General features: G+C 45.9%; 2 protein-coding genes and 1 pseudogene across 2 annotated transcripts; 1 reads left to right on the top strand and 2 right to left on the bottom strand.

Annotated features, from left to right (window-relative positions):
- Positions 1-5,769: 5,769 nt before the first annotated feature.
- LOC123063863 (uncharacterized) lies at positions 5,770-5,908 on the bottom strand (annotated as a pseudogene).
- A 1,559-nt stretch (positions 5,909-7,467) lies between these two features.
- Positions 7,468-8,823, bottom strand: LOC123057073 (MAP7 domain-containing protein 1-like). Its single transcript, XM_044480231.1, has 3 exons — positions 8,789-8,823; positions 7,799-8,505; positions 7,468-7,614 (listed from the first exon to the last, which is right to left on the bottom strand). Exons 1-2 carry the CDS (start codon positions 8,821-8,823, stop codon positions 7,884-7,886), a joined length of 657 nt encoding a protein of 218 aa, XP_044336166.1. The 3' UTR covers positions 7,468-7,614; positions 7,799-7,883.
- Positions 8,824-23,807: 14,984 nt separating this feature from the next.
- On the top strand, positions 23,808-26,282 carry LOC123062856 (uncharacterized). Its single transcript, XM_044486535.1, has 5 exons — positions 23,808-24,131; positions 24,225-24,518; positions 24,680-24,762; positions 25,229-25,316; positions 25,849-26,282. The coding sequence occupies exons 1-5, from the start codon at positions 24,074-24,076 to the stop codon at positions 25,944-25,946; spliced, it is 621 nt and encodes a 206-aa protein (XP_044342470.1). The 5' UTR covers positions 23,808-24,073; the 3' UTR covers positions 25,947-26,282.
- The last annotated feature ends 1,637 nt before the right edge of the window (positions 26,283-27,919 follow it).

The raw sequence follows: 27,919 nt of genomic DNA, 5'->3' as shown, positions 1-27,919 counted from the left end.
GCCTTGTAAAAACAAATACACTATATTCGTACTAAAAACTTAATTAGCAGAAACTTCGCCTCATCGGTGATCGCGACGAGCTTGTCCGCGTCATCGTCGGTGGTGGGTTTGGTGAGGGAGGAGATCGAGCCGTCCGAGGCGGAGTCCTTCAATGGTGCCAGTGACGGCCATGCCACATCACCGAGGCCGACACCGCCCAGAGGAGGTGCATCACCGAGGTCGGCTCCACCCGCACCACCCGGAGAAGGTGCACCGCCGAAACCGCCCTACATTTCGCTCTAATTGCTTGCCAGAGTGGAACCATCAAAGAAGCGGAAGGGATCGCGGGGGAAGGGGTTGCTAACCCTATGAATAGATTGAAAGTTTTCTCGCAAAAAAAATGCCCCCGATGCCCTTGATAGAGTGAAGGGGGAGATATCAAGGGCCCTGAAATTTTTTCCAGGCCAGGTTGTATGTGGAACCTGTTCACCCACAAAAATGCCCAAATCCACACATCGGCCAAAATTTTCCGGGCCGAGGGCCTTTTACAAGATCTGCTAGAGATGCTCTTAGATTTCAGGCTACGTTGATGCGCTTCCCGTGCTCCCAAGAGCCGCGCCAGGCCACAAACTCCAGCAAGACGGTGTGTGGTGTGTGGGCTGTTGAGACTCGGAACACTGAGTTTCGTCTAGTAGGTGACGCAAACCCAATTTTGCTAAAAAAAATGGTGATACAAACCCACCATAAGGAATAGCTAAAAATAAAATAAAATCCATAAACACTAGCATCTAGAACATATTTTTATAAAAGAAGCCCACTCAGGTGAGATTGCGGAAATTCCCTTCCCACAAGATCTAACCCCAGTCTGCAAGAATGTGCCACTGCGAATTGGGCCACTGCCCAGTTCTCGCCATAGAAATAGCAAAAGATAGCTCCGGGGACTTCATTTTTATTTATTTTTGGCAAGAGGCGCCACAATTAATGAGGTGAACTGAACGATCCACGCCTATATAAAGGGAGGAGAGCACCACCTGTTTACTCACACACACACAACCAGTACCAGATCCACAAGCCAGCAGAAAGGAAGAAGATGATGAGCACCAAGGCCCTCACCCTCGGCGCGGTCGTCGTCCTCGCCATCGCCATGGCGGGCGCGCACGCCGAGCAGTGCGGCCACGCGGCCGACGGCATGGAGTGCCCAAACAACCTCTGCTGCAGCGCGTGGGGGTACTGCGGCATGGACGCCAACTACTGCGGCGACGGCTGCCAGAGCGGCGCCTGCTACGAGCCCAAACGCTGCGGCGCCCAGGCCGAGGGGAACGCGGTGACGTGCCCCAACAACCACTGCTGCAGCGGCAACGGGTACTGCGGCTACGGCCAGGAGTACTGCGGCGACGGCTGCCAGAACGGGCCATGCCGCGCCAACATCAAGTGCAGCGCCGACAAGCCGTGCCTGAGCAACTTCTGCTGCAGCAAGTACGGATACTGCGGGCTCGGCGTCGAGTTCTGCGGCCAGGGCTGCCAGAGCGGCGCCTGCCATGACGCCGTTGGCGCCGCCGCCCTGCCGCTCAGCTCCATAGTGCAGGGGTGATCTTGAACTGCGCATGGCTACAAGTATTGCGACGGGATCAGGTGAGGAGATGAGTTGTGGCAATGTCGATCGTTGCCACGTCTTCTTCACCGGCTAGTTTGCGTTTTCCTCGTCTTTACAATCGTTCCCATCATGCATGCACGCATGCATGATTAGCGTTCGGGAACCACAAATAATGCGTGTGGCGCCATGCGCCGTCTTTGTAACCTTTGTAATCCAATAAATCTGAATCTCGTTGCAATTAACGGAGTGCGTACTATAGTGCTAATCTCTGTTCGAGAGGCGGAGGTTAACCAAGTCAAAAAGATTGATTTGCCGTGATTATCCCCGTAGGGTTGGCCGTGTATTTATAATAGACAATGCGTGATCGCATCTGTAGATACAACAGAATACAGGATCCTAACAAGAGGATAAGTCTATACACGGATAAGTACTGATAAGTCTATACACGGATAAGTACTGAATTTGTTAGCTCTAACTAACACAGCAATATACGATTGTTAACATTCCCCCGCAATCTCATCATGTGGAAAGGTTGAGATTGGAGCGCAATCGTGATAGCATCAGCTTTGTGAGTGGCTTGGTGAAGGCGTCCGCCACCTGATCGGCTGATGAAACAAAACGGACCTCCAAGGCTCCCATGGCGACCTTCTCCCTGACGAAATGGAAGTCCACCTCGATGTGCTTGGTGCGGGCATGGAATACTGGATTGGCTGTGAGGTACGTCGCGCCAAGATTATCACACCAAAGGACCGGTGCTCGGGGTTGTGGAACTCGTAGCTCCTTCAGTAATGATTGCACCCATGTTGCTTCAGCTGTACCATTCGCCAATGCCTTGTACTCCGCTTCTGTCGATGATCGTGACACTGTGGGTTGCTTACGTGCAGTCCAAGATATAAGATTAGGGCCGAAAAACACAGCAAACCCTCCCGTCGATCGCCTGTCATCACTGCAGCCCGCCCAGTCAGCATCAGTAAACACACTTAGTAGAGTGCATGATGATCGACGAATAGTCAAACCGGTGGTCGCTGTTCCTTTGAAAAACCGGAGGATACGCTTGACAGCCTCCCAATGAACATCAGTGGGGCAAGATAAGAACTGGCAGACCTTGTTTACTGCAAATGAGAGGTCTGGGCGTGTCAAAGTCAGATACTGAAGAGCTCCCACTGTACTTCTGTACTTGAACGCTTGATCCTCATTCAGTTTATGTCCAGCATCGCGAGTGAGCTTCTCGTGAGTACACATCGGTGTTGAAACTGCTTTGCAATTCGCCATATCTGTACGCTGCAGCAAGTCCATGGCGTACTTTTTCTGGGTAAGAATGATTCCCCCGGAATTGGGAAGTACTTCAATACCGAGAAAGTAACGAAGAGGACCAAGGTCCTTGACTGGGAAGGTCGCAGAGAGCTTCTGAAGCAGCTTTGTCATGGCAGAACTGGATGAACTCACGATGACAATATCGTCCACATATACAAGCATATAAACGGTCACACCCCCATCAGCAAAGATGAACAAGGACGTGTCAGCAGCCGAGGGAGAAAAACCGAGTTGTTGAAGGCGCTCACTGAGACGAGCGTACCAAGCGCGAGGCGACTGTTTCAAACCATACAACGCTTTATGCAGTTTGCAGACATAGTCCGGCCTGGTTGAATCCTGAAAACCGGGTGGTTGTTGCATGTAGGCTTCGTCAGTGAGAATACCATGCAGAAAAGCGTTGCTTATATCAATCTGTCGGCAGTGCCAGCCGCGGGAGACAGCGAGGGACAGCACCAAACGCACAGTTGCTGGTTTTACAACCGGGGAGAAAGTTTCAGAGTAGTCAAGCCCATGTTGCTGAGTGAAACCCCGAGCGACTAGTCTTGCTTTGAACTTGTCCAGAGAGCCATCAGCCTTGTGCTTCACCTTGAAAATCCATTTGCACCCGATGATATTTTTGCCAGGAGGACGAGGCACGAGAGACCACGTCCGGTTCTGCTGCAGGGCAGCAAATTCAGACTCCATGGCCGGGCGCCAGTGCTCATTCGCGAGGGCATCGCGGTAGGAGCGCGGCTCGGCGTGGAAAGCGCGGCGGCGAGGATCGTAGCGGACCGTGCCATCGCTCGGGACGAGCGGCTTGATGATGTTGTGTCGAAGACGGGTCGTCATCGGGTGCCGTGCGTCCGCAGGCGCTGCGGCTGCAGGAGCGGCGGCTGCTGGAGGGGGCGACGCAGGCGGCGTCGGTGATGCAGCCGGCCCAGGGGCCGAGGCGGGTGTGCTGTTAGGCGAGGACGAGTCGGCCCCATCCGGCGCGGGAGAAAAGTCAAGCCGGCCCATTGGAGAGACCGAGCTGCCCGCGCCCGGGGAAGCCGCTGGAGCGGGCGAGGGCGCATCTGCATGGGCGTGACGTGGCGTACATGGGGACGTTTCCTCCGGCGACGTCGAACGGGCGGAACCTGCAGAACCAGGAGACAAGCTGGATTCGGGATTAGCAAGCAAGGTCGTGTCATATCGCCGCATACGGTCATCCACTAAAGCTGGCTCGGTTAAGGAAAACAGAGAGGGAGGCGTGGATAACAGCGGGGACGTGGTGGATGACTGCGAAGATTGATCAAACGGAAATACAAGCTCGTCAAAAACAACATCCCGCGATATATAGATGCGTCCTGTGGACCGATCCAAACACTTGTACCCTTTATGCATGGAACTGTAGCCCAAGAATACGCACTGTATGGAACGAAATTCAAGCTTCCGGTTATTGTATGGCCTAAGGTTGGGCCAACAGGCACACCCGAACGCACGAAGAAATGTGTAGTCGGGTTGTTCATTGCGAAGGCAAGTGATCGGAGCAGAGTTCTGAAGAACTCGTGTGGGCATGCGATTTATAAGATAACATGCTGTAAGAAATGCCTCATCCCAAAAACGAACCGGAAAAGATGAATGAGCAAGCAAAGCGATACCCGTTTCAACAATATGGCGATGTTTGCGCTCGGCAAGGCCATTTTGTTGGCTCGTGTGAGGGCAAGAGACCCGATGAGTGATCCCTTCCCTTTGAAAATATTTGTTGAGGCGACGATACTCGCCACCCCAGTCGGTTTGAACAGTTTTAATTTTAGTATTCAACATGCGCTCAACATGTTTTTGAAAGGTGTAGAAGGCTTGCTCAACATCAGATTTTCGCTTAAGGAGATAAATCCACGTAAAACGACTAAAGTCATCTAAGAAACTCACATAATATTTGAAACCACCCGCAGAACGAATTGCAGGGCCCCATACATCGGAATGAATAAGTTCAAGTGGTTCATGTGTAATATGAGTAGAATCTCGAAAAGGCAATTGATGAACTTTAGCTCGTTGACAAGCATCACAAATACTAGACTGAAGCGAGGGTGCACAAGCGAATTTATTTGATCTAAGGACTGACTCAACGACTTCTTGTGAAGGGTGACCTAATCTTCGATGCCATAGTTCCGGGGAGAGCTTGACAGCGGAGAGAACTCGAGGACTTCGGACGACGATGGATGATTTATTGAGGCTTGGCACCGGGTAAAGGCCATGGCGACTTCTACCGCGAAGAAGAACTGTCTTGGTTGCTCGGTCCTTAAGATAGAAATAATGAGGATGAAATTCAGCAAAAGCGTCATTATCAGAAACAAGTTTGTGCACGGATAGGAGATGCTTGTTAACATGTGGAACATGCAGTATGTTGCGAAGGTGAATTGGTTTGGATGAGCCAGAAAAAGTGGAATGTCCGATATGGGAGATAGACATACCTGCCCCGTTTGCAGCATGCACCTTGTCCTTGCCGCCGTAGCGCTCGTGGATGCCGAGGCGGTCGAGGTCGCTGGTCAGGTGGTCGGTCGCACCTGTGTCAGCATACCAGTCCATGTCCACGGTGTACCCCGCGGAGCCGGTGTTGGTGTTGACGGAGTTGCAGGAGCGCTCGCGCTGCTCGTCGGGCTGGAATGCATGGTTGAAACGATTGCGGCAGTGAAGGGCGTCATGGCCAAACTTGCTGCACACCTGACACTTCAGGTTGGAGCGGCCGTTGCCGCGGCCACGCCCGCCGCGACCGCGCCCCTGTCCGCCGCCTTGTCCGCCATGTCCGCCGCCTTGACCGCCATGTCCGCCGCGTGCACCATTGCCGCCGCGATCATTGGCACGAGCAGCGGTGTTGGCGGAGGGATGGATTTCACCTGACGAATTTTGCTGCTCCAGGCGAAGTTCAGCACTAAGGAGATACGCATAGAAGCTGCTGAGACTTACTGGATCATCTCGCGCCGTGATCGACGCGATGAGTGGCTCGAACTCGGAGCCCAACCCAGCGAGCATGTAGCCGAGCACTTCATCGTCAGTGAGGGGCTTGCCAATGGACGCCATCGCATCAGCGAACCCCTTCATCTTGCGGTAGTAGTCAGAGGCAGAGAGGTCCTTCTTCTTCAGGTTGGAAAGTTGATACCTGAGCTGCATGATGCGGGCACGATTCTGCGAGGCGAACATGTCGTGCAGTGCAGTCCAAACAGCGGCGGAGGTCGTCAGCTGGGTCATCTGCCCGAGGATGTCCTCGGTCATGGAGCCGAGGAGGGCGATCATGACGAGCTGGTCCTGCTGGTACCAGCGAAGAAACTCCGGATTGGCCACATCAACAGCCGCATCACCGGTTCCTTCCTTGATGGTGTGCGGCGGGGCTGCGGCGGTGCCGGCAACATAGCCGAACAGGCCGTTTGCAGCGAGGGCGGGGACGGCTTGGGTCTTCCATAGCAGGAAGTTATCGCGCGTAAGGCGCAGAGTGATCAGGCTACCGAGCGAGGTGACCGAGATCGGAGCGGAAGTGGAGGAACCGGCGGACAGGGTGCCGGCGTTGAGGGTGGTGAGGGTGCCGGCGGTGCCGGAGAGGGAAGCAGCAGGGTTGGTGCCAGTCATGGTGGAGGAAGTGAGATTGGATCTTTCGCTCTGTATACCAAGTCAAAAAGATTGATTTGCCGTGATTATCCCCGTAGGGTTGGCCGTGTATTTATAATAGACAATGCGTGATCGCATCTGTAGATACAACAGAATACAGGATCCTAACAAGAGGATAAGTCTATACACGGATAAGTACTGATAAGTCTATACACGGATAAGTACTGAATTTGTTAGCTCTAACTAACACAGCAATATACGATTGTTAACAAACCAAAGCACCTCACAACCTCAAAGTCTCGGCCATTTTTTTAGCCTCAGCCAACGAAGCATGAGCTCAATCACTAAGTGGTTTTCCTTGAGGTGTCCCGGAGCATAAATCCACACTTTTTAGGGCCATTGATAGGGGCAAGGATGTCCCAATCTTTCAATGAGAAAGATTTTGTCGATTTGGATGGAGAACAACTTTGACGCCAATCTCATGAATGTTACCGTCAATGCCGGTGCCAGATGCGTGGTTAGCCTGACCAAGAAGGTCTACCTGGAAGCAATAAAAAAACGATCAAGAATATGGTAGAAGCAATCTGGATATTGCGAGTATAGATGAAATGTTGATTATCTTAAACGGAGTACACAAAGGTGCAACAACGACTAACTTTTTGGCTAAATAAAATCCAAAGCAAACACTATAAGGTTGATCTATCTACATAGGACTAAGAGGTGGCGGCCAATGGGGTTGACGCACACCCAATGACAGCAAACAACCCTAAATCATACAAGGCTCATAGTGTTTGATTGTTATTTGTGTGCATATTAAATTCCCTCTTAAGTAATGGAATTTAGGCACTTCTGTCATATTTTCAGAAAAGAAGGAAAATATAACTGCTATCTCGAGCAAATGCACCGTAGTTAGGCGTTTTTATATTGTTAGGCGACCAGTGTTCGTTAGATTGTTGTTTTAGAAGAATTGCAGTTCACTCATAAAATCAGCAAAACCGATCATGCTGGAAATTTACCTGCCTCCAAAATAAAATCCACTCTGTTCAGTAAGAAAACTCGCTGCGCCGTCGTGTCCTTCAATTGACTACTGTTGACTGTTGTAGCCGCGGAAACGTGGACTGAAGACACCCCGCAAGAACGAAAAGGACATCATCGATCAAATGTATCTGTAAATTAGACAAGAATCTTTTGATATCGTACATCTAATGATGTTTACCAGTAATCAAGTGATTAATAACTGCTGTATTAAATCACTTTGCATAATCAGAAGGGGGAATCGCACTCGCACTAACAAAAAAACTGCCAGCGATTCAGTAGATTAGGGCTAACCGACCCTGTAATCACCCACACCTGTATGGACAGTATGGTCAGACTAATTGATCATGCCTAACTTCACTTCTTGGATCGATCCTCTGCTCCGAGTGGATCCATGGCCTCACTTGAACACGTCCCGGAAATCAATGAAAGGGTCGTTGAACTCCACCGTCGGAACCATCTGCTCCCGCTCCCGGCGGGCCTCAGCCCTCCGCCGCTCGATCTCGCGCCTGTGGATGGCCTCGGCCTCGGCCTCGGCATCCTCAGCGGCAATACGAGCCTTGGCGAGACGGGCCTTCTCGAGGAGCTCGCGCATGCTGCAGGAGGCCAGGGGCCTCAGCGACGAGGCGCTGGTCTGGTTCTCGGCAAGGCGAGCATTCTCGCGTACGCTGGAAGCTGGTGGCTTGGGTGGCGCCGTGAGCTCGGGAGGCTGAGTCGGCGAGGCGCTGGTCTGGTTCTTGGTCACGCGGAGGGCTTCGACGCCGCTGACTGGACTGGGACCCGGGCGCTTCTTGTTCCTGGCGGCGGCAGCGGCAGCGGACGCGACCTCGCCGGAAGCACAACGCACGCTCTTCGCCGGAGGTTCCCCGTGGTCGAGCGATCCTGCAGGCCGCTTCGGCTTCTTGGCGGCGTCGGTGGGCTTGGCGACGCAGGCGGGGTTGATCCGGACGCGGGAGAACGCCAGTGGCGGAGCCAAGGGGGGGCGAGCAGGGGCCAGGCCCCCCCTAACGATCGGCGGACATCTCGTATCAGCAATTAATTAGCGATAAGATTTGCAGGTACAACGTTCTTGGCCCCCCCTATCGATCGTTACGTGAATATTGGAGAAAGGAAAAAGGCCCATGTACAAGCCCACTAGTTAGTCGTTTCTAAGTCCATGCCAAGGTAGATTGTACGATGGGCCTCCGCTAAATCTCTTACCGCTGAGCCGCTGCCGTCCTACGCCTTCGCCGCCTGCCTATCTCTGCTCTTCCATCCAATCTGATTCATCCCCTCAAAAAAAAAAATATATAATCTGATTCATACGGCAATGCAGGCTGCTTCACCCACCAATTCTTCATGCTAGCCAACGAACTTGCCGAGGTTAACACATCACACCACCTACTAATCTCTTTCAATTCTAATCTTGTATTGTATTGAACTTCTACATCTGATTAAGTTATTTTGTTGTGTGATCTGTGATGCGTTGCGGCGCTAGGTTAAAGCACCTGAAATAGTTCAAAAGCTCAGACTCGTCAATGTTTGGTTGAGCACTCATATACAGTTATGGTTGTCGCATATGCCTGCCAACGACGACTATCTGATGTACTTGAACCTAGCGGCAAAGGGGATAAGGAGGGGTGGATTTGGTTTTCCAGGTATGTGTTCTAGCAACGTTGATCTGTTTTTGCTAACTAAATAATATTTTTTTCTAATACAACCAGTGATGATTTCTCATTCAAACCTATGTAAATGCAAGTTAAAAGCGAACCAAGTGATAATACATGATTATTCTTGTCCGTATATCTTAAATTCCCATATGACAATGTTTAATAGCACGGCATCCCATGTCGTATTTCAGAGTAGTTTGATAATCAAATTTGTCTTCTTGGCGTTTAAGTGGAATTATTGACTAATATTAGCTATTTGCTACACATGCTCCGGCAGCCAAAAAAACTTATGTTCCCAGGCAAAGTTAAATGAGAATGATACGTGAATATAAATTATTAGGTAGTATGTGAGGCATAATATTTACTGGCTTCATGCCGTCTGGCCCCCCCTATGCCTAAATCCTGGCTCCGCCGCTGGAGAACGCGCAAGCTCCGGGGAGGGAAGCGGCGGGTCCGCCCGAGGCCAGGGAGCGGGGGTGGGCGGTGGCGCCCATGGCCGGAGCAGATCGGGGCGCACGAGACGAGATCATGGAGGGGAACCGATCGATCGGGAGACCGGGAGGAGCAAGAAAGAGATAGCGCGGGGGTCAAGTTTAGGGCGGAAGTAGCCGCAAGAAGACGCGCCGCGAGAGGATTCAAGTCCGAGTTCGAAATGAAAAGGGTTTACGTTGTAGCGGTGGGCCCAGTTGTCGGTGAGCCGGGCCTGGACCTGGTAAGTTCCGGTACGGCTTGGCTTAGCTGCGATATATTCGTAGATCGTGTAAACTCTCAGGAGGTGTTTGGTTTGGCAAATTGTAACGCAACCTGTTAACGACGGTAACGGATTGCGTTAATAGCTGTTTGTTTAGGTAGCTCCGTTATTGGTTACGGTGTAAACAGATTCCACCCAAGTCTCGGTCTGATTACGCCCGAACCTGACCGCAAACAGATCCCTTCCCCGAGTCCTCGAGCCTCCAACCCTTCCCCTCCGCCGCCTCCAGCCCTCGACTGGCCTTCGCCGATCTCCTTCTCCGGCCACCCCCGTCGGCGTCGGAGGCGTCGAGGCCGACTTCCCCGGCGTCAAGAAGAAGCCCACCCGCTCTGATGAGGACATCAATACAATTGTTACACCCACAGCCCCTGCTGCTATACATACTGGACCAATTACTAGAGCTCGTGCACGCCAACTAAATTACCAGGTACTTTCGTTTCTTGGTAATGATTCTAATGTTCATGAGAATATGATGCTGCCTAAATTGGATACATTTGTTTTGCTTACAAATGAAGGGCCTAGCTTGGAGAAGGATGAACATTGGAGCAAGAACAAGCATGAAGATGATGGCATGCGCAAGGGGAACAAGAACGGAGTTACAAGTGATGATTTCAGGACTTTGAAGCCACCATAATGGGTGCATGAAGCCTTGGACGAAATATACAAGATGCCACTTCACAAAATTCGTCCCGAGGCTATTTTAGGTGCTGCGTCACCTTATTATTGGGCCAGGCCCATGTAATTTCGAAATACATAAGTAAAGGCTATTTTTAGAGTCCGTATGTGTGGGGAAACAAGAGATAGGGTTGATTTCGGACCCCTCCACCAAGGGCCACGAAATTCCCCCCCCCCCTCTTCCTCCATATATACAGCCCTTAGGGCATCGTTTAGACTTTGGGTTTTGTTTAGATTAAAAGTTCGCCATAGCTGCAACTTCGCGTACTTCGTTTGTGTTCAACGACCAGACAAAGGCGTCACAGAACCCCACCTTGATCAATAAAGCTTTCATCTTATATTCGCAATATCCAGATTGCAATCTCAGTTTCTTGCTTGTTCTTCGTTTGCTCGCAGGAAATAGACCCTCGTGGTCAGGTTGATCGTGCTCCGGCGTGGTCAATAACCTCTCGGAGTTGGTTTAGCGATTGCTAAGGCGCGACGTCCTCGCACGTTCGTAGTCGGATCGTCAAAGTCGACTTCCACCAAAGCGAAATCCATCATCTCATCGAAAGACGGGACACCTCCGCCTCTATCAAGTGGTATCAGATTTCCAGGTTGCTCGGTGAGATTTTACAGTTTTTCGTAGTTTAGATCGAGTATGTTCTTCATACCTACAGTCCACGAAAAAGCCACAAAAAAAATTAGGGTTAGTTCATCATATCCGAACCAATCTGAGCCTTTGCATAATCTTTTTAGGGTTTTGCTTTGTTGAATTTGCGGTTGCATCGTCGTGTCTAGTTGCTGGTCTTAGAGTCTAGTCTTTTAGAGTTTCGAGTTCTGGTCATAAGTTGTCACGCCGCCGCCGCACCATCATCATCGCCCCTGCCATCTACCACCACCGCTTATCCGCCACCGCTCCGAATCCGTATCCATATACCACCACCAATCCGTGTCCATATACCACCACCGATCCATATCCATATACTACCACCGCTACCACCACCGCTGCCATCTACCAACACCATATATCCACCACCAATCCGAGTTCCTTGCATATTAGGTTTGTTTTCGAGATCCATCTAGCTTCCGATTCGTGTTTCCTTGCCGGAGTAGGTTTCGAAAAAAAAAGGAGTCGGGTAGCCACGCTCCGTTTAGGCCCAAAATTTTTCGAAAACGCATTTTTCGAAAAAAATTCTGGCTATCCTATTTTTAGGTGTTTCTGAGTGTTTTGAGACAGGTGCCATTATAGGAAGTTTTTTTTGACCCGTTTCCAGTTTTTAGTGATTTTTCGCAAAAAAAAAGAGCGAAAAAAAATTCCAGAGTGTGCTTTTCCCTTGTTTACGTGCCGCGCCGTGATTTTGTTAGTGTTCTAGGCTCGTGTCTCTAGCACAGTCTAGCCTAGGACCAGCACAGTACCGTCGTTGAGCGTTTATTCAACTTTGCATCTCTGAATTGATTATTGCTGACCCTTTTTGCTACCATATTATAAGCCTTCCCAGCTCCACATACATCTACGTCGTGCGTTTGACTCTCCCTGGTAATCGCTCTATCCAAGCTTTGAGAGTTTTTGACTACAACGGTTGCCGATCACCGCCTGCTGCTGGGTAAGAACTGGTAAGAATTTGAGATTTGCTTGACGGATTTGTGACACCCACCACCACCACTTGTTCGTAGTCTGTAGGATCATATTCTTGTGTGTTTCTATTGTTGCTAACCATGCCAGGATCACAAGCCGACGAGATTGACTGGGAGAATTTATCGAACAAGGAGCTTCATGATAAGTTTCAGCAAATGATGACTGAACAGGTGCAAGATGTGCTGAACAATTTTGAAGAGGCCATGGAGAAGATCACTGGCCTTGAGAAGACGTTCGAAACAAAGCTCGATAACAAGTTTAATGAATTGCTCGCGCGTCTTCCACCACCACCACCCGCTGTACCTAACGCACCTCTCCAACAACAACAACAACGACTACCTCCACGTCGCGAAGCAGACCTCCGCCGAGCAAGCCGTGTTCCTCTTGCGTTTGGCCAAACTGTTGGTGCTGCTGTTGATACTTCTGTGGCTCCTGCTGCTGATGCGGAGGAGGACGATTATGTGGGAGATTATGAGGATGAGGTTGATCAAAATCAACACTACGTGCGGCCAACTGTACCACCACCAGCAGGTCGACCTCAGGTATATATTCGTAATGGTAGGCCTGCACCACCACCTCAGGTACGAGATGATGTCCATATTCCTAAACTGAAATTGAATATTCCACCATTTGAGGGTAGATATGTTCCTGATATATATCTTACTTGGGAGTTAGAAACTGAACAACGATTTACATGTTTACAATATCCTGAGGAGAGACGAGTTGCTGCTGCCGTTTGTGCTTTCACTAGTTTTGCATGTGTATGGTGGTCTGAACATTGTAGATTATATCCTATTCCAACTACTTGGGCTGCTTTGAAAACTGCTATGCGTACGCGTTGGGTTCCACCATATTATCAACGTGAATTGCTTCAAAAATTGCAGCGTTTAAGACAAGGAAAAAATTCTGTAGAAGAATATTATCAGGAATTACAAACTGGCATGATTCGATGTGGTATTGTTGAGGAGAATGAAGCTATGCTTGCACGTTTTCTGGGTGGATTAAATAGAGAGATTCAGACCATTCTAGACTATAAGGAGTATACTAATATCACTCGTTTATTCCATCTTGCTTGTAAAGCCGAACTAACTTTTCTGCAGGCCGATCTTCATCATGGACACCACGTGCATCTTCTACTTCAACTGCGCCAGCACCTTCATCCGGTGCCACCTCCAGCCGTGATACAAGAAAACAGGCACAACCACCATTATCTGCCAAGAGCGCACCTGCGGGGCCTGCACAGCGTTCTTCTTCTTCCATGGCATCAACAGGGCACACAAGTGATATTATTTGTCGTCGTTGTAAGGGAGGAGGTCATTATGCGAGGGAATGCAAATCTCTGCGTGTGATGATTGCTACCGCGGATGGTGGATATGAGTCCGCTAGTGACTATGATGAGGAGACATTGGCTCTTATTACACGTGAAGAACATGGTGGAGATGATTCTGATCATGAGACGCAATACATGGCTCCTGAGGACGCTGACAGGTATGAATGTTTAGTTGCTCAACGTGTTTTGAGTGTGCAGGTCACACAAGCTGAGCAAAATCAGAGGCACAATTTGTTCCATACCAAGGGAGTTGTGAAGGAACGTTCTGTGCGCGTCATAATAGACGGAGGGAGCTGCAACAACTTGGCTAGCATGGAGATGGTGGAGAAGCTTTCTCTCACCACAAGACCACATCCACATCCTTACTACATCCAATGGTTCAACAACAGCGGCAAGGTTAAGGTAACACGTACTGTTCGTGTGCATTTTAGTATCTCTACATATGCTGATTATGTTGATTGTGATGTGGTACCTATGCAAGCATGTTCCTTATTACTTGGTAGACCATGACAATTTGATAAAAACTCTGTACACCATGGTAGAAACAATCACTATACTCTTGTTCATAAGGATAAAAATATTACTTTGCTTCCTATGACTCCTGATTCCATTTTGAAAGATGATATTAATAGAGCTAATAAAGCAAAACAGGAGAAGAATATGAGTGAAAATCAGATTGTGGCAAAAGAATTTGAGCAACAAATGAAGCCTAATAATAAACCATCTAGTGTTGCTTCTGAAATTAAATTGAAAAGTGCATGTTTATTTGCCACCAAATCTGATATTGATGAGCTAGATTTCAGCAAAACTGTTTGCTATGCTTTTGTGTGCAAAGAGGCATTATTTTCATTCGAGGACGTGCCTTCCTCTTTGCCTCCTGCTGTCACTAACATTTTGCAGGAGTTCGCTGACGTTTTTCCACAAGACGTGCCACCGGGATTACCGCCTATTCGAGGGATTGAGCATCAGATTGACTTAATTCCCGATGCTTCACTGCCAAACCGTGCACCATACCGTACCAATCCAGAGGAGACGAAGGAGATTATGCGTCAAGTACAAGAGCTTCTCGACAAAGGTTATATACGCGAATCCCTTAGTCCTTGTGCTGTTCCTATTATTCTAGTGCCGAAAAAGGATGGTACATCACGTATGTGTGTTGATTGTAGAGGCATTAATAATATTACTATTCGTTATCGTCATCCTATTCCTAGGCTAGATGATATGCTTGATGAATTGAGTGGCTCTACATTATTCTCCAAAGTTGATTTGCGTAGTGGCTACCATCAAATTCGTATGAAATTGGGAGATGAATGGAAAACAGCATTTAAAACTAAGTTTGAATTATATGAGTGGTTAGTCATGCCTTTTGGGTTAACTAATGCACCTAGTACTTTCATGAGATTAATGAACGAAGTTTTACGTGCTTTCATTGGACGATTTGTGGTAGTTTACTTTGATGACATATTGATTTATAGCAGATCTTTGGAAGAACATTTGGAACATTTACGTGCTGTTTTTATTGCTCTACGTGATGCACGTTTGTTTGGTAACCTTGGGAAGTGCACCTTTTGCACCGACCGAGTATCTTTTCTTGGCTATGTTGTTACTCCACAGGGAATTGAAGTTGATAAAGCCAAGATTGAAGCTATTGAGAGTTGGCCGCAGCCCAAAACGGTCACACAAGTGAGGAGTTTTCTTGGCCTCGCTGGATTCTATAGGCGTTTTGTGAGAGATTTCAGCACCATTGCTGCACCTCTCAATGAGCTTACAAAGAAAGATGTGCCTTTTCTTTGGGGTACCGCACAGGAAGAAGCCTTCACGGTATTGAAACATAAGTTGACACATGCTCCTTTACTCCAACTTCCTGATTTTAATAAGACTTTTGAGCTTGAATGTGATGCTAGTGGAATTGGATTAGGAGGTGTGTTATTACAAGATGGCAAACCTGTTGCATACTTTTCTGAAAAATTGAGTGGGCCTAGTCTGAATTATTCTACTTATGATAAAGAATTATATGCTCTTGTTCGGACTTTAGAAACATGGCAACATTATTTATGGCCCAAAGAATTTGTTATACATTCTGATCATGAATCTTTGAAACATATTAAAAGTCAAGCTAAACTGAATCGTAGACATGCTAAATGGGTTGAATTCATTGAGACTTTCTCTTATGTCATTAAACACAAGAAGGGAAAAGAAAATGTTATTGCTGATGCATTGTCTCGTCGCTATACTATGCTTTCACAACTTGACTTCAAAATATTTGGTTTAGAGACCATCAAAGATCAATATGTGCATGATGCTGATTTTAAAGATGTAATGCAGAATTGTAAAGAAGGAAGAATGTGGAACAAGTTTGTTGTTAACGATGGATTTGTGTTTCGTGCTAACAAGCTATGCATTCCAGCTAGCTCCGTTCGTCTTTTGTTGTTGCAGGAGGCGCATGGAGGAGGATTAATGGGACACTTTGGCGTGAAGAAGACGGAGGACGTACTTGCTACACATTTCTTTTGGCCAAAGATGAGACGGGATGTTGAGCGTTTTATTGCTCGCTGCACTACATGTCAAAAAGCTAACTCACGACTCAATCCTCATGGTTTATATATGCCTTTGCCTGTACCTAGTGTTCCTTGGGAGGATATATCTATGGACTTTGTTTTAGGTTTACCTCGAACAAAGAAGGGGAGGGATAGCATATTTGTTGTCGTGGATAGATTCTCGAAAATGGCACACTTTATACCATGTCATAAAAGCGATGATGCTGTTAATGTTGCTGATTTGTTCTTTCGTGAAATTATTCGCTTGCATGGTGTGCCAAATACTATTGTTTCAGATCGTGATACTAAATCTCTTAGCCACTTTTGGAGATGTTTATGGGCTAAGTTGGGGACTAAACTGCTTTTTAGTACTACTTGTCACCCCCAAACTGATGGACAAACTGAAGTAGTCAATAGAACGTTGTCTACTATGCTTAGGGCTGTTTTGAAGAATAATAAGAAAATGTGGGAGGAATGCTTGCCTCATATTGAATTTGCTTATAATCGTTCATTGCATTCTACTACTAAGATGTGCCCTTTTGAAGTTGTGTATGGTTTCCTACCTCGTGCACCTATTGATTTGTTGCCTCTTCCATCTTCGGAGAAGGTTAATTTTGATGCTAAACAACGTGCTGAATTGATTTTAAAAATGCATGAGTTAACTAAGGAAAACATTGAGCGCATGAATGCTAAATATAAACTTGCTGGAGATAAGGGTAGAAAACATGTTGTGTTTGCACCTGGAGATCTTGTTTGGTTACATTTGCGTAAGGACAGATTTCCTGATTTGCGCAAATCAAAGTTAATGCCACGTGCTGATGGTCCCTTTAAGGTGTTAGAAAAAATAAATGATAATGCATATAAACTTGAGCTGCCTGCAGATTTTGGGGTTAGTCCCACTTTTAACATTGCAGATTTGAAGCCTTATTTGGGTGAGGAAGATGAACTTCCGTCGAGGACGACTTCATTTCAAGAAGGGGAGGATGATGAGGACATCAATACAATTGTTACACCCACAACCCCTGCTGCTATACATACTGGACCAATTACTAGAGCTCGTGCACGCCAACTAAATTACCAGGTACTTTCGTTTCTTGGTAATGATTCTAATGTTCATGAGAATATGATGCTGCCTAAATTGGATACATTTGTTTTGCTTACAAATGAAGGGCCTAGCTTGGAGAAGGATGAACATTGGAGCAAGAACAAGCATGAAGATGATGGCATGCGCAAGGGGAACAAGAACGGAGTTACAAGTGATGATTTCAGGACTTTGAAGCCACCATAATGGGTGCATGAAGCCTTGGACGAAATATACAAGATGCCACTTCACAAAATTCGTCCCGAGGCTATTTTAGGTGCTGCGTCACCTTATTATTGGGCCAGGCCCATGTAATTTCGAAATACATAAGTAAAGGCTATTTTTAGAGTCCGTATGTGTGGGGAAACAAGAGATAGGGTTGATTTCGGACCCCTCCACCAAGGGCCACGAAATTCCCCCCCCCCCTCTTCCTCCATATATACAGCCCTTAGGGCATCGTTTAGACTTTGGGTTTTGTTTAGATTAAAAGTTCGCCATAGCTGCAACTTCGCGTACTTCGTTTGTGTTCAACGACCAGACAAAGGCGTCACAGAACCCCACCTTGATCAATAAAGCTTTCATCTTATATTCGCAATATCCAGATTGCAATCTCAGTTTCTTGCTTGTTCTTCGTTTGCTCGCAGGAAACAGACCCTCGTGGTCAGGTTGATCGTGCTCCGGCGTGGTCAATAACCTCTCGGAGTTGGTTTAGCGATTGCTAAGGCGCGACGTCCTCGCACGTTCGTAGTCGGATCGTCAAAGTCGACTTCCACCAAAGCGAAATCCATCATCTCATCGAAAGACGGGACACCTCCGCCTCTATCACGCTCCTTCCCCGACACCTCAAGCTTCAGGGCTGTAGGTAGGTCACCTGACCGTCCGATCCTTTTTCCCCACGCGTACGCTGGCGAGTCGACCAGATCTTGTGGTTTTTCACCGGACACCTCTCCTCCTTTCAGTTTCCCAGGTCCTTGCGCAAGATCTCGAGCCTGGACGTCCACATCATGCTGGCCTGCGCGGGGGTTCAAAGAGGACGTGTGTGTGTGTCAGATCCAGCGCCTCACTGTTCAGTGCCAAAGCCATCTAGTCGTCCTCGTTCTTGCCATCGAGAAGTAGCACCGGCCATGCTACCGAATTAGGTTAGGGCTAAACATCATTTACATTTTTTTTCTTGATTTCTTCTTGATTCGATGAGACACTAGAAAAATATTGATCTGTTCTTGATCATCTTTTCCTGTACTGTTTGGTTCAAGCACTTGTGGATTGTAGATAGAAGTAAACTACCTGTGATTAATCATGACCTGAAAATGGGAGCTATAAAGATGGCCATGGTGAGAAACAAATTCTATGGAAATTAAGCCCGAGCGTCACTCAAGATGACGGTCATCCTACAATTGCAAGGATGACTTAACTGAATATATTGCTGCGAACCAGATTGAGTTAACTGAACATTTTTGATGTGTTCTTATTTGTAGTATATGTTTCATCCAATCTCTACTTGACAAGCTTAACATGTGATGTTAATTTACAATGAACATGGATAATAAGCATTTGCTTAGATATATGTCAAGTAAATTATCATTGGAGTTCTTGATTATTTTGCTAGGTCAAGTGATTTTCTAGTGAACAGAATAAATGATGATGATTGAGGATTGATTACAATTTTGTAATCAGAGTGCTTGTTCTGCTATTAATTTTTGAATTAATGGCTGTCTCTTGTTTGTTTCTTTATTTTTTTTAACTCTTGCTTATTTTGGCAGATGAGAAAAAGAAGCACGGTTGATTAGAAAAGATCGGTGGTGTGGCTGATCAAAGGAATGGTCGATGGAAAAACTATTTTGCAAGATTCTGAAATTGGCCTTTGGACTTGCCTTACAAAATAATTTTGGGGACTAATTATGTAATTTATCTCGAATTGTTGTTGAAGTCTGAGTTTGTATTAATGAGTTAATATGCATTTTAGAAGTGGTGTCAAAATCTGGTTAAAGGATGTCTTGGGTGAATGCAAAAATATTTTTAAATTATGTACTTATTTGATGAGTTTGAATCTGTGCTAGTGAAGCACCTGTGAAAACCTTGTCAAATTGCCTGTGAAAACTGGTTTTGCATGTGAAAGTTGTCTGACGTATTCAGATTACAGTGCCACACCAAACACTATAAAGGCAACTGATAACGTTACTGGCATGTGCCAAACAAAACAACAATTGGACTGTTACCCCTTCATTCCCCCCGTGACCTGTTACCATTAACGTTTGCATTACCGGCCAAAGAACCAAACACCTCCTCACTTTTTTTGCAGGGGTGAAAACTCTGTTTATGAGAACTAGACTAGAAAAACATTTATTTCAAAAAGAAAGAACTAGAAACATTTACAATGGACCCCGATAAATCCCGAATGTTTGTATCTGACCATGGCAAATCGAATATTTTCAATGACAATTTTAGTGACCTGAGGATGACAAGTTTAGTTAGCAAGCATGACAAATCCGTGCTCAGTGTATCTTTTGCTAAAAAATTGCCATGCATGTCAACTAAATTTGTCATCCTCGTGTCACTAAAATTGCCATAAAAACGTTCGATTTGCCATGGATAAATTCCGAACATTTGGGATTTATCATTTTCGTTTAAAATCTAGGTACGTGGCGGGGAAGCATGGATGACGGTTGATGATGAAACCAAATTCGCTATGTTTCGGGATCTTGAAGAGCTAGTATTTTTCAAATTAAGATTTCATGAGTGCCACGGTTTCAAAATTAGCTTCACCTATATGGTGCGCGATCATCGCTAGTCGAGAGACTCTGAGTGTTGAACTTATCAAGCGTGTCGGAGATTGCACGCCCATCTCCATATGGAATGGGGACAGGGTGATCTGGAAGACTCTAAACAGAGGGAAGCAAAGATGGTGTGCGACACACGACTCCCATGCGTGTTCGTCCTCGATATACATGCACCGAGCCTATTGATATTCCGGCCAGGATCGCTTCTCCGCCGTGAGAAGGAACAACGGCTGGTGCGAACGTCATCGGGTGGTCAACACACTATCATGAGGGAGGAGGATGAGTTTGAGGAGGGGGCTCTGGTGTATTTTCCGTGCCACATCGCACGTATCGGTGCAGTACAGGGAGAGGAGGTGCACGACTCTGACATGCGCGTCGCAGGCCCTGAGGTGAGTAATGAATGTCATCGCCGTGACTCCTCATATGGCCAGTTTGACTCCCACTCCACCCCTTATCTTCCTATCTCGTCGCCTCCGCTCACCTCGGTCCCAATCCCCTCCGCCTTTGATTCCACTACACCGTGGGCGGCGATTGTCGACCCCCTTTCCACCCTTGGCTCCATGGAAACTTGGAAGGAGTGCATGGAGGCGCATCTCGTGGTAGTGCCGAAGGGCGATGTAGACAAGATGGGGAAGCTCCGCAAGATCAAATAGTGGTTTGTCACCACAGAAGAGGTCAATCAGGAAGCCATGGAGATTTGCAAGCGACTGGCGGTGGAGGAAGATGAGAGGCTTTCTCCCGACGGGATGACCAGATCCTCCTTCGAGATTCTGCTCTAGGCAATGATGGAAATGGAATCAACAGATCTGATGCAACAAACGAAACGGGCGGAGTTCTGTTCTCACGATCGCGCTCTGACGGGCCTTGAGGAGCTCGAGGTGGGGATGGTCATGGTATTGCCGCCGCCGGGAACTGCGCAAATGCCGATAGAGATCTCGAATGAGGAGGTGGTGGTGCGGCGAGAGATGAAGAGGAAGGACAAGGTGGTGGGGCTCCCTTGCCGTTCCCTACGCTTCCCACGTCGTTCCACCAAGCTCTGTGTGCTCTGGCGGGCAATGTAGGAGCCTTTTCGGCTAGCAGCCGCTTCTGGTTTCCGGCGGGAGAGGATTCCGACTAAGTCGGGAAGGACTCTTCATTCATTTATTCAGATATAATTAACAAATCTGAGAAATATTTGCATTTTGTGTACGCATTAGCGATGATAGAACTGCTACGGATAAGAGAAAAATCATATTGCAAATCAAAGTTATTCACAGTAGAAACCCCATCCAACCCTAAGATTACGAAGTTAGAGATGGAAATACTCAAGGTGTTGTGAATGCAAAAAAAAGTTGAGAAGATCGCTGTGAGTGATATAGGGATGCTGAATTTAAAATCGGTGCTGGAAACATGGTTAGAAATCATTTGAAATTGTGTAATTTCCCATAATTACCATTTTTGTTGGAAGAAGGTGATGTTGATTTTGGTGAATCGAATTATACTCCTCACAAGTGTCCTTTGGGAGCTTTGAGAGAGAGGAGACCAATAATTTGGTTGATGAAGATGTGGCACATAGCATTTTTAGAATTTATGGTGGCCCCATTGGGCTTAATTTTTCATGGACTGGTAGTTTGGGGGGGTGGGGGGAGGGGGGCCGATGGCCTGCTAGAATTGGCCCAATAAAAGACAACATACGAAGCAAAATGAGTGAATCTACACTTTTTTTTTGGATGAATCTACGCTCTAAAATGTGTCTATATACATCCGTATGTAGTTCATAATGCAATCTTTAAAAGCCTTATATTTAGAAACGAGGGGAGTAGTATTTAGTTATTTTAGTTTAAATTTGTGTCTATTTTACCGGCGATGTACTCTCTCTTTTGGTTTGGTGAATTGTGATGCTACGTCTCTATGCCTCTTTTGTTGCTAATATTTCATATGATGGTTTGGATGCGGATATTTTGATTGTTCGTGAGTCACTGTACACGGACCATGTGGAGGGCTGAATTAGCTTGGTCCATTGGGTTTAATTTCAACAAGATAATAGAGCTGAAGTCTGTTTACACTTTCTAATGATCTGGACAAATGGGCCGGTCTAGACGTGCCAGCCCGATAGCCCGTGTGCCCGGCCTGTCACATGGCTTAGCGGGCCGTGCCCGGCATGTGGCACGCGTGCCGGCTCGGCACGGCACGCCTAACACACTGGCGATTAGCCAGTATCGATTAGGGGCAAGTAGGGATCTCTCGAAAGACTTGCTGCGTTTTCCCTAAAAAAGGAGTTGCTGCGGGAGGGACCGGTTGGAGCGGCACGATCGTACGAGATGTTTTAATACTATGCTAGTATTAAAAACATTCTTATATTTTAGGACGTAGGGAGTAGCTACGAAACAAACGAGAACGACAAGGATTCGATCCCCTAACCTCGCACACAGCATATAGGCACAAAACACTATAAGAATACACAGCAAGGTGGAGATTTGAAAAACATTCCTTCAAAGTCGCAGACAGTATTGAAATGCCGCAATTATTTTTTATATTACAAACAGTTTTTGAAAAAGTGATTTTTTTTGTTTTCTTCTTTTGGAAATTCCCAAATATTTTCTAAGACCACAAATTATATTTTTAAACAAAAGCATTTTTAAATTCAAAACCAACAAAGTTAAAACACGATTATTCTTTTAAAATGCGAACAATATTTGTATTCTTATGTTTTTTGGAAATGAGAACAAAAAACATGGGGACATCTTTTGAAATTGCGATCAAAATGTAGAAACCGCGAAGATTTTTTGAAACATCAACATTGTCCTGAAATTGTGTTTCTACCTGAAAATGAGAACATTTTTTGAAACACGAACATTTTTCTGAAATTATGAACAAATTTCGAAAACAACAACATTTTTTGAAACACGGATATTTTTTTGAAATTGCGAACATATTTTGAAAACGGGAACAAAATTTGAAACTGTGAACATTTATTGAAATTATGAACTAATATAGAAAACAATACTTATTTTTAAAACACAAATAATTTTTTGAAATTGTGAACAACTTTTGAAAACAAGAACATTTTTTGAAAATCATTAACAATTCTTTTGAAATGGGAACATTTTTCTGAATTCCAAAACAAAATTTGGAGACGTGAACATATTTCGAAATTCCTGAACAAAATTTGCAAACACAATTTTTTAAACTTGTGAACAATTTTTTAAATAGGAACATTTTTGAAACTCCTGGAAAAATGAAAATATGAACAAAATTTGGGATTTGTGGATAATTTTTGGAGCAGGAACATTTTTTAAAATTGTGAAAAAATGAACAAAAACATTCCAAAGATTTTTTGTAAGACAAGAACAATTGTTGGAACGTGCAAAACAATATTTTAAAAATGTGAACATTTTTCGAAATTGTGATTTTTTTAAATATGAACATTTTTGAACATTTTTTAGAAACATGAACAAATTTAAACTTTTCGAACAATTTTCAAAAGAAATAAAAAACGAAAAAAGAAAACATAAGAAAGGAAAGGAAAGAAGGAAAAGAAACAGAAAATGGAAAAAAGGAAATGAATCAGAAAAAAGGCAAACGAAAGAAAACCATAAAACTGGTATAAAAATAAAAAACCGGTTCAGGGAACCTTCTGGAAGGTTCCCAAAACCGGCTGCCTCGCAGTGGGGAAATGGGCCGGCCCAATTCTAGCGTATCTCGACAAAACCGGCTGCCTCGCACTGGGAGATCGCGTGTGCGAATGCTCGACATTTTGACGCAGTTAGCGTCAAACAGGATTTTCGGAGATACGTGGCTTGATATGTTTTTTTTTTCAGAAAAAATTTGTGCCTCGATCTGTTACTCGGGCCGCTGTGCCAGATAGGGCAGCACGCGTGCCGGCCCGTGTACTTAGCGTGCCGTGCCGGCCCAGTTGGCCAGGTTTGGGTTGGCGTCACCTGTTCCGTCCTCAGCCTCCTCCCCCCTCCTTCCCCAGCGAGCCTGCCACTGTTCCACTCCACTTCCACGGATTCCGCCGGGCGAGCCTCCGAAATCCAAGGTCGGGCTAGGGTTCTTGCGCAGCGCGCGCCAATTCCTGCGATTTCCAGGGTTCTACCCCCGCCGGGAGTTCCAGCTTCGCATCTCGGTGGGAGTATAACTGCTCGAGCAAGCAAGCGCGATCCGGCGACGCCACCGGACCGTCGGAGGAAATGCAGGCTCCGCGGGCTCCGGTCCTCGTGCAAAACGAGAACTTGCCCATCTTCCGAGGTAATTAACCCACCACCTGCCCACCTCGCCGGATCCACGGCCAACTCTCTCATTGTGCTGACCCGCTGCGCGTCCCTGCCGTTGTTTGGCCAGGCGTTGATGGGAAGAAAGCCGGGGTGGCGCGCGGGCCTGCGGCCAGGGCGGGGCGGCGAGCCCTGGGAGACCTCGGTAGAGCCGGCAAAGCTCCGCCGGCCGGCGCCGCCGGGAAGGCCGCACCAGCAGCAGCAGCAGCAGGGAGCGTGCAGGGGTCGAAGGGCGTGGCGAAACCGAGCTCTCTGAGCGATGGGGACTGGATGAAATGCTGCGAGTGGGCTAAGGGTGGCATTGAGACTGCGAGTTTCACCGGGAATGATATGCAGAGACTGATGGCCGACAAGCAAGAAGAGCGTATGCTTTCTGTTTAACTGAACTTCTTTAGCCACTATTCTCTTATGATAGCTCTGTGGATTGCTCTGCCCTGTTCTTAAAGAAAATACAATGAAATAAAAAACAAGTTTTTACTGTTTTGTGTGTGTTAAATCCTTCCTATGTTTCGATTCCGGGACCAGGCATACGAAAGAAGGTGGAGAGGGCAATGGGCTTTTTGCAAGTCTCCATGGACAGTATTTATGACATCGATGAACCATCGAAGGTATGTGGTAACTTTTTGCCTGATCCCAAATTGCTCTCAAGTGTGATGAAATGTAGTTGTGCATCTAGATGATACACTAGAATGGAGTGGACTGATAATCACTAATAACCTGTAGTTGGAGTAAGTGGCGATAATAAGTTAATAATGAGCTAAGAAAATTATTAAAGCGATTTGAACTGTCCTGGATGCTGATGGCTAACATTTCTCAGTCATAAGCTAACTATTTTTTTAGTGCACTACTATGTTATACACATGGCTTTATGGAATTAGATTAGAATAAGAGCCAGAGGTTATATCACTGTGCTAATTACTTCACCTACGACCTTGTGACTGCTATAAGATGGCTTACTTAGTGACTAGCACAGTGTTACTGATGACTATGATCTAAAATATTTCCCACCTTGTTCATGTCATGAGTAGGCGTCGCGTTTATGCAATTGATTACCTCGAATTGAATGTATCTTAGATATCCCTGGACGATCCAGATGATGAAACAACATTGGAGCTTGATCCTGAGTTCCTTCCTCCAACGGCGTACTTAAGCTCAAGACTAGGTTTGTCTCACCGCCTTCGCCTTCCCTCTTGCCTACTGTGGCAGTAAATTACATTAATTAATGGCTTACTGTTAACCTAGTCCCTCTTTCCACAAGATAGATGCCCTAAGTTTTGTCTTTAGTCACACTTTTCTGAAGTCTGACCAAGTTTATGCACAAAAATATCAGCCTTCTATACCAAATAAATATACTATGAATACATATTTCATGATGAATCTATTGATATTGATTTGGTATTGTAGTTGTTGATATTTTGTTCTATGAACTTGCTCAAACTTAAGAAAACTTATGGGGGCTGTTTTGAATCTGAATTTAGTTTCTGTGAAACCGGGGTCAGTTGCTTTTTGCTCCAAAAGGGAAAAAAAATCTTCTTCAAACTTTATCTGTATGCTCCCCCCTCACCTCAGTGACCTGTTTTTGACTGATCAAATACTATTGTCTTCAGAAACATACCACAAATTATCTACATGTGTCGTTGCATGGCAAAATCTTTTGTTGTAACTGCTCCAACAAACCCGTTGTTTTCTTGCAGGTGAGCATGATGGCAACTATCTCCTTTCTGATTTGGAATTTGAGCATGCCCCTTTTTTTGGTTGCAATTTTGACCTGAAGCTCAAGGATGACTACTGAAATGATAGTTTTTCTAGATCAACGGTATTACTCCGTTGAGGTTTCATCGTTCAGTGACTCAGTGTACTGGTTATATTGTCCAACTGTTGTAGTACAGTACATCTAGTTATACTGCAAGGTATCTGTTGTTGGTATGCCTTATCTTATGTTGTCCAGATTAGGCCGCCATCATACTTGCAGTTCGTATGTGCCCCGTGTTGTTAGGCTGTCCTGGTTGTAGTATGATGTAACGCTAATAATAAATTAATAATTGTTATCACTTCCTATTTGCAAATGGTTGTTAGGCTGTCCTGGTTGTAACGCTAATAGCAAATTAAGAACTGTTGTCACTCACTATTTGCAAATCTTCTGCTTAGTCACTGAAAGTTGAAATCGTGCTGTATAATTCCTGATCACTGCTCATATTGAGCTGAAGACCAGTATGACTAACCTTTTTTAGTTTTTTGACACATAGTGTAGGACTCCCCTGGTTGGAATAGAACTTTGGCCCCACCTTTCGTCATTTTACTGGAAATACTTTATTCCATGTCGTTCTTTTCATTCAGTTGTAGGCAGAAAATGACAATCTAGGTTTACGTCCAAGCAAATGTAGTGCTGTTGTAAGCTGGAACTCATGGTGCATTAAACATTTCAATTTTCCTTTTGCTTTCCGTAATTGAAAGCAACTATGACTTAAAACTAACTAAACCTAATAAAGTCATTAGTTTAAAGCACAAAGGACAGAGTGAATAGCAGAATGTGTGAGTAGCATTGTCAATATAATTGTGTATTAGCACAACACATTTTGGCAAATTCGTGCTGAGCACTTCTCGCATCTTACTGGAAAAATGCAAGAACATATTTCAAGATGTCTGAGCTAGTAAAACACTAACCATCTTGGATGAGCTAGCAAGCAGTTTAGCAGATGTCTGAATGCTCGCATGTGCAAATATTCCTTGTGGTACGCAGTTAATATTTTGTTTTCTCAGCCTAAGTTATCTTGTAGCTCCTGATCTAGAAATAGCTTACCTCTTGTCAGTAATGGCAGTTCAAGAAACAACAACTGATCAAGTGTTGTACTGCTGTACTTATTTGGCTTTGGCTGTGGAGAAAATTTATGCATGCCCACTGAACCACCAAGCAATGGAAAACTGGTCACAATGTTGCACTGATGGAGGCTGGTGGAAGGGTATCATCCCTGTTGTCGTCATTGCATTTGCTGAGTCTAAGCTTCAGGTTTCTCCTGCATTTCCCCATGTATATAGCTTAGCAATCAATTGCTTGGACTAAATTATGTTATTGCAGCTTAGCATGCTTTGTAGGATCCTTGCCAACTGATTATGATTAGTCCTGTTCAGCAAGGAGTGAACTCTTTGCACCTTGAAAAGTAAGGCTTTAATCTTGCACCCACATGATTGAGAATCCATGACTAGCATATTTTCTGTTACGTGTCCACACCAAATCGATGCAATTTGTGTCAAAAATTGATGCAATAGAAGTTTAGTGATGTTGACCTGCCACAGTGTCTCACAATATTGAAGACTCTGGTCGGCCTCCTGACTAGCGCTGGTGGTAGCTTCTGCTGTTGCTTAAGTTTTGCCTTTGTACTTGTAGTTTCATTCTGTTTTCTTTGCCGTATCGTTTTGCTTGAGTTTAGCTAGTTGTGGGGTGTTCAGGCCAACTGTTGCGCATACAGACCCTACTTACGGGCCAATGTGTTGGTGCCATGCCGAACATGAAGACGGTGTCCTGTGACCTCTCAACCGTGAAGCATCTCCAGGAGTTGGAACAGAGTTGGTTCAAAAATAGTCCCTCCGTCCCATAATATAAGAACATTTTTTACACTAGTGGGACAGAGGGAGTAGGAGAGAACCTTCCTAACAAGAGACTAAGCAAGTCATGGGAACATATGTGTTATGGTTGCTTGCTTTAAGATCTGTAGTCAGATGGCTGTGTAAGATCTGTAGTCAGATCTGTAAACATTGTTTATTTGC

This window comes from Triticum aestivum, chromosome 3A (genome assembly GCF_018294505.1).
Source record: "Triticum aestivum cultivar Chinese Spring chromosome 3A, IWGSC CS RefSeq v2.1, whole genome shotgun sequence".
In the NCBI taxonomy this organism is placed as follows: Eukaryota; Viridiplantae; Streptophyta; class Magnoliopsida; order Poales; family Poaceae; genus Triticum; species Triticum aestivum.
This window is presented reverse-complemented; position numbering and strand designations above follow the sequence as displayed.